At 33.9% G+C, this 13,680-nt stretch overlaps 2 protein-coding genes across 2 annotated transcripts; one reads left to right on the top strand and one right to left on the bottom strand.

Moving 5' to 3' along the window:
* The first annotated feature begins 3,864 nt into the window (after nucleotides 1–3,864).
* Nucleotides 3,865–5,472, top strand: LOC146912768 (phenolic glucoside malonyltransferase 1-like). Its single transcript, XM_085722247.1, has one exon. It carries the CDS (start codon nucleotides 3,925–3,927, stop codon nucleotides 5,308–5,310), a length of 1,386 nt encoding a protein of 461 aa, XP_085578373.1. The 5' UTR covers nucleotides 3,865–3,924; the 3' UTR covers nucleotides 5,311–5,472.
* Nucleotides 5,473–5,796: 324 nt separating this feature from the next.
* On the bottom strand, nucleotides 5,797–10,602 carry LOC146912767 (receptor-like protein kinase FERONIA). The gene is made up of 2 exons (XM_085722246.1): nucleotides 9,762–10,602; nucleotides 5,797–8,034 (listed from the first exon to the last, which is right to left on the bottom strand). The coding sequence occupies exons 1-2, from the start codon at nucleotides 10,432–10,434 to the stop codon at nucleotides 6,002–6,004; spliced, it is 2,706 nt and encodes a 901-aa protein (XP_085578372.1). The 5' UTR covers nucleotides 10,435–10,602; the 3' UTR covers nucleotides 5,797–6,001.
* Between the last annotated feature and the right edge of the window lie 3,078 nt (nucleotides 10,603–13,680).

Genomic DNA, 13,680 nt, shown 5'->3' with positions numbered 1-13,680 from the left:
CAGTGAATCTTCGTAGATTTACATTTTTAGGGTTTTGTTTCAAACTTTTTCGAATCTTTTCAAAGTTCTTTTGAAAGAACAAGTCTGAGGACTTGTTAATCTGCTTCGATTCACCGTTTATTTGTGGTTGTGAACCTTCGATGAATTTTTGCAATGAAAACGAAGAAGTTTTGATGATTACCTGAACTTTGAATTGGAGATTCGAACAAAAAGATCCTTGAAAGCTTCTGGTAAGTTTGGACCGAAAATAAATCGGTGTTATTCTCTCTTTCTTCTTCACTGGTTCAGAACTTGCTTCGATTCTCTCTTCTTCTCACTTCTCTTACTGTGATCGTACGAATTCTTGGAATTTGTGCTTGAATTGCAGTTTCTAAGGTTCAATGATGATGATTCAGTGGTGAATCTCTGAGAACTGTGATGAATTTACTTCAATTTGGCTTAAATTTGATTCTGGTAAAGTTAGGGTTTCATGAATGTTCTTCGTGTTCTTGGCAATTTCTGGAAACAGTTAGGATTTTGATCCTTGGGAGAAGAGAGAGAATGGGAAATTGTGTTTGTTGAGTTGGCACTTTGTGAATGAAAAAATGTTACTGTGGCGGTGGCTGGGATGGCCTTTATATAGGCTGCCAAGTGTGATGTTGATAGCCAATGGACTGTTGACACCTGTCTGGATTTGCAACTAACTCGGCCTTGCTGAGTTTTAGGACCTAAGGACCTTTCTGCAATTGTTGAAAGTTCATGGACCAAAATGCAATAAATGAAAAGGGACTAAAAATGGAATTAAAATATTTTGAGGACTAAAATGTAAACTGTCAAAGGACTAAAAAAGACAACTTGAACCACTCAGAGGACTTGAAATGAAAAATGGGGCTAAAGTGCAAATAATAAAACTTTGAGGACTGAAATGCAAATAATAAGACTTTGAGGATTAAAATGCAATTAAAATAAAATTGGGTAAAAAAATGTAAATTGTAAACAACGTAAAGTGAAACTAATAAAAAAAACACAAAAAGGACTAAAATGAACCAACTACTAAATGAGGTACTTTAAAGTAACCTCTCTCTGTCAAAATTTCATGTGAAATGACCAAAATGCCCCTAGGGACTAAACTGACTCAAAATGATTCAGATGCAATTTTTGACATGGATTTTAACATGGAATTGAAACAAAGGCTTATACAACAAATTGAAAAGACCCAGAGACAATTTTTAGGGATTAAAAGGAATTTTAACACAGAAAATGACTAAAATGCCCCTAGGGGCTAAACTGACTCCAAATGACCCAAATGCAATTTTGGGAATGGATTTTGACATAGAGTTAAGACCAGACTTTATTCAAACCAATTGGAAAAAACTCAGAGGCAATTTCAGAGATTAAAATGAAGTGGGATACATGAAATGACTGAAATACCCCTTTGTTATGAATTTTGCAAATAATATTGAAATAAAGTGCAGAGTAACATGCAACTGATTAGAGACAACTTCAAAATGACTTGATATGCAAAAAAACATTTGGATGGTTTTAAATGTAAGAAGACATGGACAAATTCACAGTTTGAAAAGATTTTTGAGGCAGAATTGGAAGATAGAGCAGGGTAAAATATCAGTGTGAAGTAATAGCAAATTGACAATCTTTCAAGAGTAATAGACATGTATCAAAGATGGACAAATATTCTGAGCAAGTATTTTTAGGTCCAAAATCAGGGTATAACAGGCATCTGGTTGAAAATTTGGATACTTCGAATCCCGTAAAAAGTAAAGGTATTCTTATGGAGGGTAGCAAGGGGATGTCTTCCCACAAGACATAGGCTTCAAACTCGCGGTGTTCACTGTTCTGATCGCTGCGTGCATTGTGAAAGGTCATATGAAAATGACTGGCATGTCTTTTTCGGATGTGCAAAACTAGAGGACGTTTGGAGTGCAGCAGGTTTATGGCACATTATACAAGGGAACCTGGAAACTGCGGATGATTTTGTTTTCCTTTTCTTTCAGTTACTTGAATCCCTAGAACACCAACAACTTCTGGATTTTCTAATGACCCTTTGGTGCATTTGGAAGCGGCGAAACGACAAGTTGTGGAATGACATAGAAACACGACCGTGTATCTCAGTGCATATGGCTCGCGACGCCTTATTTCAATGGCGTCAAGTCCGCAAAGACAGGAAAAGAGAGAATCCCACAACACTGGAATGACAAATCAAACTCGAGAGGTATGAATACGACCACTAGTTGGGGAAGTGAAGTGTAATGTTGATGCGGCAATCTTTAAGGACCAAGGATGTTATGGGATCGGTATGTGCTTAAGAGGGGATCGAGGAGAGTTCATTCGAGCGAAGACAACTTAGTATAGAGGTCTCCCACAACCCAAAGAGGTGGAAGCAAGAGGTCTAAAAGAAGCAATAAAGTGGCTTGGTGCTTTAAGTTTTACTTCGGTGTCTATTGAACTTGATTGCAAGCAAGTGGTAGACGACATCTCTAGCAACTTCAGCACCAATTCCATGTTCGGCGCTATTCTGAACACTTGCAAAGCTTTACTTATGAATCATCAAAACTTTAAGATAAGTTTCATTAGGAGACAAGCAAATAATGTTGTTCACTTGTTAGCTAGGGCGTCATTATCTTATGCTAGTTCCCAAGTTCATGATTATATGCCATCTTGTATTGAAACTGCTATTACTAATGAAATGAATTGAATTTGTTTCTGTCAAAAAAAAATATTGATTTAAGATATTTTAGAGACTAATTTATGAAAATAATATTATGATGTTATTTGATTGGTTACATTGTAAAAATAAATAAATAAAACACGCAGCAAATGTATAGAAATAATACTCTCATGTTTCTTAATACATGTTGTAGTAAACCACTTTACAAATATCAATGCACAACCAACTTTGACCATCTTAAAAAAAAATCAAACTTTGACCCATTAATTATTTATAATAAAATAGTAAAATTTAATATTTTAAAAATATTTATTTAATAAAATAGTAAAAATTTAATATTTTAAAAATATTTATTTAAATAAATCGAAAATCTTATATGCCAACATTTAAATTTATATATTAGCTAAAAAATATGATCAAATATTTGCACATTATAAAACAGTGACATGTAGTTAAGATCCCAGGGAGTATCTTTTAACAAAATATCAAACACTGTTAGATCTTGAAAAGAAAAAAAAACATTGTTGGTCCAAATGGCAAATAGGTTGATTTCTACCTACTGAATTTGCGTCATATAGCAGAATAACCAAAAAGTCAAAATTGAAATATAAAAAGTGAATATATACATCTAGAACTAAGGATAAAAAAACAAATTGAATATTAAAAAGCCAAAATTCTCGGTCCAACCTAGTTTTATATTTTTGAGAGGGACCCATTTTTTCCATACAAAAAGAGCAACTTCTAGAATGAAAAAGAAAAAAAATACATATTTCAACAAATCATAATGCCTTACCTTGTCAGCTAGGAACTATTATTTCATATTATTTAATTTTCTTGACCAAAAACAATTACATTTAATCTGTATGCATTTTGAGTATAAAAATTGCGTAAAAAAAACATCTCACCATATATAGATATTGATGAAGATATTTCCCTTCAAGAATTCATATCTTTTTGAGCAATTTTAGAATTAATATAACAAATTGTTATCATAGTTTGACTACATATATAAAAAATCTCACCATGGTATACTTGTTTATATAGTCTTTCTTTTCTTTTTCTCTTTTTTGGTAGATATTAATATCATGTCTTGACCAAAAAAAAAAAAAAGAATATTAATATCATGCACATTAAATTCCTTTGACTGAATCACGTACACATTATATTATTATTGAATTTATCAACTCATTATATATCACAAGGTTTTGTTGCTTTATCATACACCTTTCTTTCTTTCCTCTTGATGAAATAGATTAACCATGGCACAACATGAAGAATCATCCAAAGTTGTTGAAGTTTGCAATATTGAACCATTTCATGAACCAACAAAAACTTTTCAATCACCAACCTCACTTCCTCTCACTTTCTTTGATCTTCTATGGTTAAGATTTCCACCAGTTGAACGTCTTTTCTTCTATGAATTCACAAACTCAACCACTTTTTTCTATGAAACTCTTCTTCCAAATCTCAAACACTCACTTTCACTCACTCTTCAACACTTTCTCCCTCTTGCTGGTAACATAATTTGGCCAAGTGATTCATACAAGCCAATCATAAACTATGTTAAGGGAGATTCTATTTCCTTCAATGTTGTTGAGTCCAATGAAAGTTTCAAAGATCTTTCTTCTAATCAATGTGAAGCTTCAAAAAGACATCATTTGATACCGCTTTTGAAAACTTCACATGAAAAAGCTTCTTTGATTTCAATACAAATCACTTTGTTTCCAAACAATGGTTTTTGCATTGGAATATCATCACACCATGCTGGTTTAGATGGAAAATCTTCCACCACTTTTATGAAATCATGGTCCTATATTGCATGTTCTAATTCTAACCTTGATTCATCTTTTTTATCTTTACCTGAAAATCTAACACCTTTTTTTGATAGATCATTGATAGAAGATCATCATAGTGGAATTAGTGAAGCATATGTTGATGCTTTGATGAATTTTGGTGGACCAAATAATAAAAGTCTCAAGGTTTGGGATTTTTTCGGTGCCGCGAAAAACGATGCAATTAAAAGCTTATTTGAATTGACACCTTCAAATATTCAAAAGCTTAAAGATTATGCAAAAAATGAGATGAAAATGAATGTTACAAACTTGTCAACTTTTTCAGTTACATGTGCTTATGTGTTAGCATGTTTAGCAAAAGTTGAGCAACCAAAGGTTGAAGAAGTGTTTTTCATATTTAGTGTGGATTCTAGAGCAAGATTAGAGCCTTCAATTTCTCCTATGTATTTTGGAAATTGTGTTACAGGACAAAAGGTTGTGCTTGATACAAAGAAATTAGTTGGAAAAGATGGATTTTTAAGTGCTTTAGAAGGGATGAATGAAGCTTTGAATAGGGTGAAAAATGATGGAGTGTTGAATGGAGCTAAAGATTGGTTAGCTACTATGTTTAATGGTAAAAAGGATGTTAAAATTTCCTCTATTGCTGGATCACCAAGGTTTGAGGTTTATAGTATTGATTTTGGATTTGGAAAGCCTAAGAAAGTTGATATGACTTCAACTGATAAAACTGGAGCATTTTCTCTAAGTGAAAGTAGGAATAACAATGGTGGAGTTGAGATTGGTTTGGCTCTAAGTAAGGAAGAGATGGAAGCTTTTTCTACTCTTTTTGTTCAAGAACTTGAATCCATTTGAAGTTTCAAACTTTAGTACTTTTTTGAATGTATGAATAAATGAAAAATTGCAAGCATTAGCTTACTTTATTTTCTTATCTTAAAAAATTTGTAACATCACAAATATAATTATAATAATTTAAGAATCTAGAGACTCTACTTAGCCAGAGAGTACTCTTTGGAAGATGCATTCTATTCTATTTATTGATTCTAATTTATTTGTGTAATTGAAGTTTTTTCGCTTTATGTGTTCGGTGCGCAAGTATGTGTGAGTGTCGTAAATTTCAGATTACCAAGTTTGATTTTTACTGATTCTCATGAACTTGTGCATACAAATTGCAAAACCATCAGGTGCAAGAGGCTCTCACCAAATGCCGTTTAAGGAGGTGGCAATAACCTTACCATTGCACCAAGGCTCGTACCGAGTGCATTAGAGATGAATAAAATAGTATTAAAATTTGTCTCATCAAGTTATTCTAGCATCAAATTAATCAAATGGATACCAAGATTAAAAAAAAACATAGCAATTTCTTATAATTCTCAGAGACAGAAGTAATTTAATTTCTGTACAAGTTACATTACAACCTCAAACACAAACATATAAAACACTAAAAAGAAAGAAAAACATATACATTCAAATTTCTTACAACTTTGACTTAAATACCATAGACTAACATTCCACCCTACATGCTTATTCAATTACTTGATTCCCCTCAACGTGCTTTTGGATCCATAATTTCAGAAAAAACACTTTCTCTGTTATAACCATAGCTATGATCACCACTAGTACTTCCGGTACTTATAGTACTCACACTCACTGCACTAGTCTTGTTAAAATCGGAAACAATTCCTACATCGGACCCACTACTAAACACGTCATTATCATTTTCATCTATTCTCTCACCTTCCACGTCATCATTCCCACGACCAAGAGTGTGCGGAACAGCTTGAGGCTCACGCTGTTCTGCACTCTCTTGTAACTGCAAGGCAAACTCCAACATCCAAACAACATCATTCATCGACGGCCTCAGTGTTCCATCATCCAACAAACAACTAACTGCAATCTCCCCGAATTTCCTCAAACACTCTGGCGCTATACTCCACTTCACTGAAGGGTCCACAATACTCCCCAACATCCCATTTTTATAACAATATCTCCCCCAATCAGCAAGCGACACCTGTCTCTTTTCAGCGGTTCTAATCAGTGGTGGCCTTGCGCACAATATCTCGAACAAAACAACACCAAAAGAGTAAACATCAGATTTCTCTGTCAAACGCTGACGTTTATAATACTCCGGGTCTAAATACCCAACACTCCCTTTAACAACCGTACTAACATGGGCTTTCGAAATACCAGTAGGCCCAATCCTCGAAAGCCCAAAATCAGAAACCTTTGCTATCCATCTATCATCTAACAGAATATTCGTCGTCTTCACATCACGGTGAATAATCGTGTTCTTCGCACCAGTATGAAGGTAGTGTAATCCACGTGCTGCTCCTATCGAAATTTGCAACCGTTGTTTCCACGATAAAGCAGGATTCTCGGTATTATAAAGATGATCGCGTAATGTTCCACGTGCCATGAAATCATAGACAATGATCATTTCGTTGTTCTCATTGCAATAACCGATCAGGGAAACGAGATGAAGATGACGAAGCTTCGAGAGCATGTCGATTTCATTGATGAACTCATTTTCACCTTGTTGTGAACCCGGTTTAAGCCTTTTTATCGCAACCTGTGTTGAACCGTTATCAATGTAGCCTTTGTACACATGGCCAAATCCTCCAACTCCAACTATGAAGAGTTCGTCGAAGTTGTTTGTGGCGGCACGGATCTCTAGAAGGGAGAAGCTCCTGCAGAGATCCGACGGTAGAGATGAGTTTGAGTTGGTTGATTTTGTTGTTGTTGCAAATGACAATGGACCCCACTTTGAAGTCGTCGAAGACTTTGAATCTTTTGTGGTTTTAGAGTTTTTCTCTTCTGTTTGTCGTTTTCTTCTGTAAACGAAGAAAACGACAATGGAAAGTAAAACTACACCAAATACAACTCCTATAACAACACCAATTATTGTCGTTCCATTTATGCTTTTTTTGCTATTCTTCTCTTGAACGGGATTCTGAACCGGGTCTGGATTCGGTCCAGCTAGATTCTTCGAACTGATCTCACTGATTTTGAAAATTTCAAGGCCATTTAAAAAAGGGTCACTGAATTTTGTGTATCGACTATCACCATTACCAAAAGGATGCATTTGAATTTTGAGGTTAACTTTTTTGTTACTATTACTTTCACCCTTTGGAATCAAAACCGCGTAGTTTTGTTGCACAGCAAGACCTTTTTGATTTTGTGTCCATTTCAAAACATCAGCTTGTTCTACAGCCACATTTCCTTGTAAATAAATAGTGAAGACTCTATCACCTGCACGAGTTATGTTGGGGTCGAGTTCACAAAAATGGAGCCTGATGAAGTAAGTGAAGCCCGAATCAACGGGGAATTCCCATGTTAGGTTCAAGAGTCTGTTGAGAGTAGCATTGGTTCCTAAGTCACGTGCTGATCTGAAGAGGTCTTTTGGTGCTATGTAATCAGGTGTTACAGTTATGTTCCTCGTACCTGTTATATCTGCTGGGACGAAGTCAAGTGCTGTTGGTGTTTTTACATATGTTGTGTCATTGATGTTCCAATTTCTGAGCATGCCTATGTCTGGAATGTTTGGTGAGTTATCTTGCACTCCAACTTTGATTCTGTAATCTGCAATGGAGTATATTGATTTTTGTTATCAAAAGTTTGTTTTTGTTAACTGCTGAAAAAGAATGCAACCAATATATAATAGGATGACATTAGGTATATGTTTTTAGGATCTAAAGGAAATCCATTTGTGCGTACAATTCAGTTGATATCTCTAATGATGTTTGATGTGTTCAAACGCGGAATTGAACCCGCAATTTTCACTTATTCACACAAGGAAGTGATTCTTGTCACTAAAAAAAAAAAGATAATCTATTTAAAAGTCATGCATTCAAAAGATTTTTTATTTTTTTTTGTTGAATGCAAATTGCTACTTTTGTATTGTTTAACATATCTCCTTAGGTGTTATCATGACCCGACAAACAATAACAATAATATAACATAATTCTAATTCAAATCTTGTTTAAAATTCATTGAAGTATGAAACTATAATAATTCTTTCAAGTGAATAAGCATCCATAATCATTAATCTAGCTAATTGAATTTCACACTAAAATTCTTCTATGAAACTTTAAGAATTAATCCTGGATTTTAATTATTGGATCAAAATTCAATTAAATTTTTTGGAAGATACACACATTCACCTAGTAGGATGTTTGTTAGTAAGAGTTGACTAAAAAATTTAGTCATTTCATTTTTGGGTCATCAATACATGTTAAAGATTCCTCAATCAATAAATACTTTTTGAGAAAAAATAATTTTATTTAAAAATTTTAAAAAAATAAATTAACACAATTTTCAATGCATAATTTCAATCTTTGGTGCGCCCGTAGGACATATAAAAACACATGTTAACTGTACTTTTTTTTTCTTCTTTCTAAATACAAATTACATGCTTGACAAATGAATGCAAGTGAGAAGAGAATGCTAAGTTAAATAGATGACCAATTTCTTGAGTGAGTGAAAATAAGGGAATCAAAACTGTATCAGCCAATTATTTATTGAATTTTTCAATCCACAAAATTGAACTTGATTAAGAACAATTTGTAGGTGTTCAAATGGATATGTAGTTGGATTGGAACATAAATTCTGAACAGTACTAGTGACATTTAAATTTGCAGATAGAGAAGTTCAATTCATGTGATACGTATGAGACCTATGAAGCCTGGATACGAGATACGATATTGCACCGATACGCCGATACGGAAAAATTTCAAAATCTAGATATGATATGTTGAGATACGTTAATAAAAAAATTATATAATTAAATATACAATATAATCATAACCATTTTTTTTAATATGCAAATATATTAACAAACAAAAGAAACCAGTCATAAGCTCGTAGGACATCAACATAAATATAAATAATATTGATGATTAAGAGAGTGATGATTAGTCAACTGCATACACAATATATCCCAAAAAGAGCACCATCAGTGTTATACTATATATGAATGGAACATTGTTAGTGCTATACTATATCGATCCAAAAAAGAAGCACTATATCCAAAAAAAACACATCAGTACTCAAGAGTTAAGTTATTTTAGTTAAATATTAATTGGGAAATATTGAGGCAGGTATTGGTGCAGGATAATTATCAGATACTCTTCTGATACGTATCGGGAAGTATCGGATAATTATTTAAAAAAAAAAATCTTCAAATACTTTCTTGATACGTATCGGAAAGTATCAGACAGATATCGATGACGCCGTCATCTATTTTGAAGTATGGGGGCTTCAGTGTATGAGACTATGAGAGTAGTAAGTAAAGTTAACATAATTGGTACCTGTCTCAAGTGCAACACCGGTAGGAACAGAGTACTGTGTATTAGTGGCCCCCACAAGTGAAAATCCAGGATCATCAGGTGGTGTATAATATAGATCATCAGGCATGGATAAGACTTCAATTCCATTAATAAAACCATAATTATTAGAATTTCCACTACTTGGAATAAAACTCAAATCAAGCCTTTGATCATCACCAACGTTAATAACATATTCTTTCAATATAGTATCAACACCTTCAACATCAGCGTTTAATGAAGCATTAAAATCCTTAAGAAGTGTGAAACCATTAGAAATAACGGTAAAAGAAGCATCATAACGGTTAAAACCGTTGGTATAAGTAGTAGGGTAGAAAAACAGACGGAGGAATTTAGGACCTGTACTGACGGGTAAAGAATAGTTGAATATTGAGTGTGATAAACGAGCTGATGAATATGGAACTTTGTTTTGTGTTGTTTTTGGAACAGAAACTGTTGTTGGGTTGTTTTGTAATGATGACAAAAGTTTTGAGTTTATGTCTCCTGTCCATGTTCTTTGTCCGTCGGTAGAGTTTCCTGTTGTGCCACAATTGAGGTTAAAACGGTCAATTGGCTCATAGGCATGAAGGTGTAAGAGGGAGGTGGAAAAGTATAAGAGGGTGATGATTATGGTTTTGAAGTTTATCAATGGTTTCATTTTTTTTTTTGTTTGTTCTTGTTGATGAGTGTGTGTGTGGTGGAGAGTATGTGAGTTTGTGAAGAGTGAAGAATAATTTGTGAAGAGTGAAGAATGGTTTGTTTGTGAATTGTGATGATGATAAGGTCTTTTTTTTGGGTTGAGTTGATAGGTGGTGCTTGAGAACGTAGAGAAAGGGGAAAGTTCTTGTGTCTTTACTAAAAACTTGAAGAAAATTGCAATTGGAAAATTAGTATTAGTTAGACTTCTTTGACTTGTTCAACTTTGAAAAGATCAAGAATTTCTTCTTATTAAATATTAAAAAAACTGTGTAAAGTGTTGGTTTAGTCGAAACTTGTAAGAGTTTAACCTTGTGCAATTACAAAAAATAGATTTAAAATCCACATAAAATGTGGTAAAATTGTTGTCATTAATATCATTTTGTCATTAATAATTTGTCCTTGCGCATTTTCGTAAAAAATAAATGGAAAAGGGTGATGATGGTTTTGAAGTTGATCAACGATCTTATTATTTGTGAATTTATCTAACTACTTCACTAACTACTTTATCGATTAGAATATTGTTTTTATGATTACGAATCAAATTTGGTAATTCAAAGTATATAACACTCACTCACATATCCTATGCATCAATCACTTGTGCTAGACCCGATAGCTAATGAGTATTTTAGTCAATAAAACTTATTTAATCATATAAATTAGTGTAATCACTTTATCTTTTCAAAGTGTGTATAACTTTAACCATTATTAGGAAGGAAGTTGAAAACTACTTATATTTCTTTTATTTGTTTAGCTTTGAAAAGGAGAACTATGACATGCTATTGAAAAGGAGTTGAAGGGGAGTGATTTCATGGAATTGTGAAGACTAGAGTGAAGAAAAGTTGGTAACTTTGATAAGGATTATGGGTAGAGGGGAAAGTTCTAGGGTATTTCCAAAAAAAACTTTAGGAATTTACTAATTGCAAGTTGTAGCAAATTTAGTTCTCCTTATCAATTTGAGTTGTTAATAAAACAACTTTGTGCATGAGAGCCACCTTAATTTAAAAAAATATTTTTGTTAATTTCATTGACTTGATCAACTTTGAAAAGAAGGACCATGGTGCTATGGACTAAGACACAAGAAAGCAAAAGGTCAATGTTTTTGCTCCATATGTATCAAAAGGTGAATAAACAACTTGATAGTGCTACAATAATGTATTGAGTGAATGAGAAAAACAGAATTAAAAAAAAAAAAAGTTTGATGGTGATTTGGGCTTTGACGTATTGGGAAAACAGCAAGCTGTTGTTAGTATACTTGCTAAGAATATTTGAATTTTCTATTCTCTTTAAAAATGAATTACTCCCTTTAAAAATGAATTTTCTAATTTAACACTAATATTTATATAAAAATGAATTCCTCCCTTTAAAACTGAATTTTCTAATTTAACACTAATATTTATACTTTACTCCCTGTCCTTTTGTGATAAAAATAGGAGTAACAGAGCAAACATGTTTTTAATATCTAAATGAGTTTTGGATGCAAAAATACCAACTTTAAAGTCTTGGTATAATGTCCAAAGTCTAATATGTGGTATGTTGCCACTTAGAAATCCGTCAGCATAGATGCAGAGAATATATTTGAATTTGATTAGTTTTTTATTTTATTTTTATATTTTAAATAAATAGGACATCTTTTACACACAACTACGAAGAGTAGCAGCCTTGTATTGTCACATGACTGGCAAATTCTCCATCAAAATTTTAACTTTTTTGCATGTTCAAATTTGTGGTAAAACATGAGACTTGTGTCATCTCATTTAAACATTGTTAGCTAAGTTAACTAGCTTTGCATCTTGAACTTTTGTATTATCCTTTTTTACGCGCAAGATCTTCTTTTTTTTTCCTCTGAAAAAGCCAAATGACATAATAGATTAAAGGGTAAAATATGCTTTTCGTCCCTGTAATTATAGGTCATTTAAATTTTCGTCCCTGAGCTTACTAATCCTCCCATTTTGTCCCTGCAAATATTAATCATTTGAATTTTCGTCCTAATCTCGTTTGATTACTGACGTGGCATGTCATTAATCACATAAAAGTGACGTGGCACAAGCTGATTGGTAAAAGGCTATTATGAGACAAGCGTGAAATGTCAAAATTACCCCTGCCTTCTTCCCTCATTCTCCATCTCTTCTTCCTTCCCTTTCTTACTCTCACTTCCGAACCGTTCTTCTTCCCTCTCTTCGTTCTCTTCCACCACCAGTACCACCACCACCAACGACGCCAATCTCTTCCACCACCAGTACCACCACCACCAACGACGCCAATCTCTTCCACCACCAACCCCATCGAACTCTTGCATCAACACAACCAACCTTGTCCATCTCTTCCATCACCAACACCTCGTCGAACTACCACCACCACCATAACCACATCTCTCTCAATTTCATAAACGCTTCTCCAACACCGCATGTTCGCTTTTTTCTTTCAGTTCTTCTCTCAGATTATTGGAACCCTTGGTCACTACTCGTACTCTCTTCTTCTTCAACTTCTCCTTCCTTCAAACCAAACCCAAATCAAAAAGGGTTTCGCCGAATCAAAACCAAATCAACAACGCATCACAACGTCACTTCTCAACAACGCCATCGCCGGCGGTGTTCGTCGACAGTGTGAGAGTTTTTCTCAACAACTCTCAAGTTCTTCTCTCAAGCTCTATATTCTCTCAAGCTCTTCTTCCCTTGTTCTCTCAAAATTATCCATCTCTTTTTTTCACAAACTTTCAATTAGAAATAAGTCTCATAATTCCGATTCGCAGCAACAACAGCACTTTCCGGCATGAGAGGTTTGTGGTTTCGTTTTTTTTTATCCAAGAATATGATTGAATCTCGATAACGACATGAGAGGTTCATCATCATTGTAGACTTTGAAATTTCCTGAATCTGTTTTCGTTCTTTTTGTGTTGAATTGAAAGCACCAGAAGTTCCCTTCCAATTCGTACCACAAACTGTACAGACGTGCAAGGGCTGCTTCATCACGTGAGTTGATACACAAGGGAAAAGAAAAGTGTGAGAACATTCAGCTTTGAAATGAGAAACTTGTTGGTGATTTGGGTGAATTGGGATTTGTGAATGATTTAGGGGTTTTTGGGTTATTATTGTTGCATTGGAGTTGTTGTTGTTGTTGTTGTTGGTGAAGGAGCCAGTTGAGGAAGGTTGAGATTGAGTTCTAGGTGTTGATGGGTTTGAGAAATTGAATTATGGGAGGGTGGGTG

The sequence above is a fragment of the Medicago sativa genome, chromosome 6, assembly GCF_051527215.1.
Source record: "Medicago sativa cultivar Bolivia chromosome 6, Bolivia_mono, whole genome shotgun sequence".
Classification (NCBI taxonomy): domain Eukaryota; kingdom Viridiplantae; phylum Streptophyta; class Magnoliopsida; order Fabales; family Fabaceae; genus Medicago; species Medicago sativa.
This window is presented reverse-complemented; position numbering and strand designations above follow the sequence as displayed.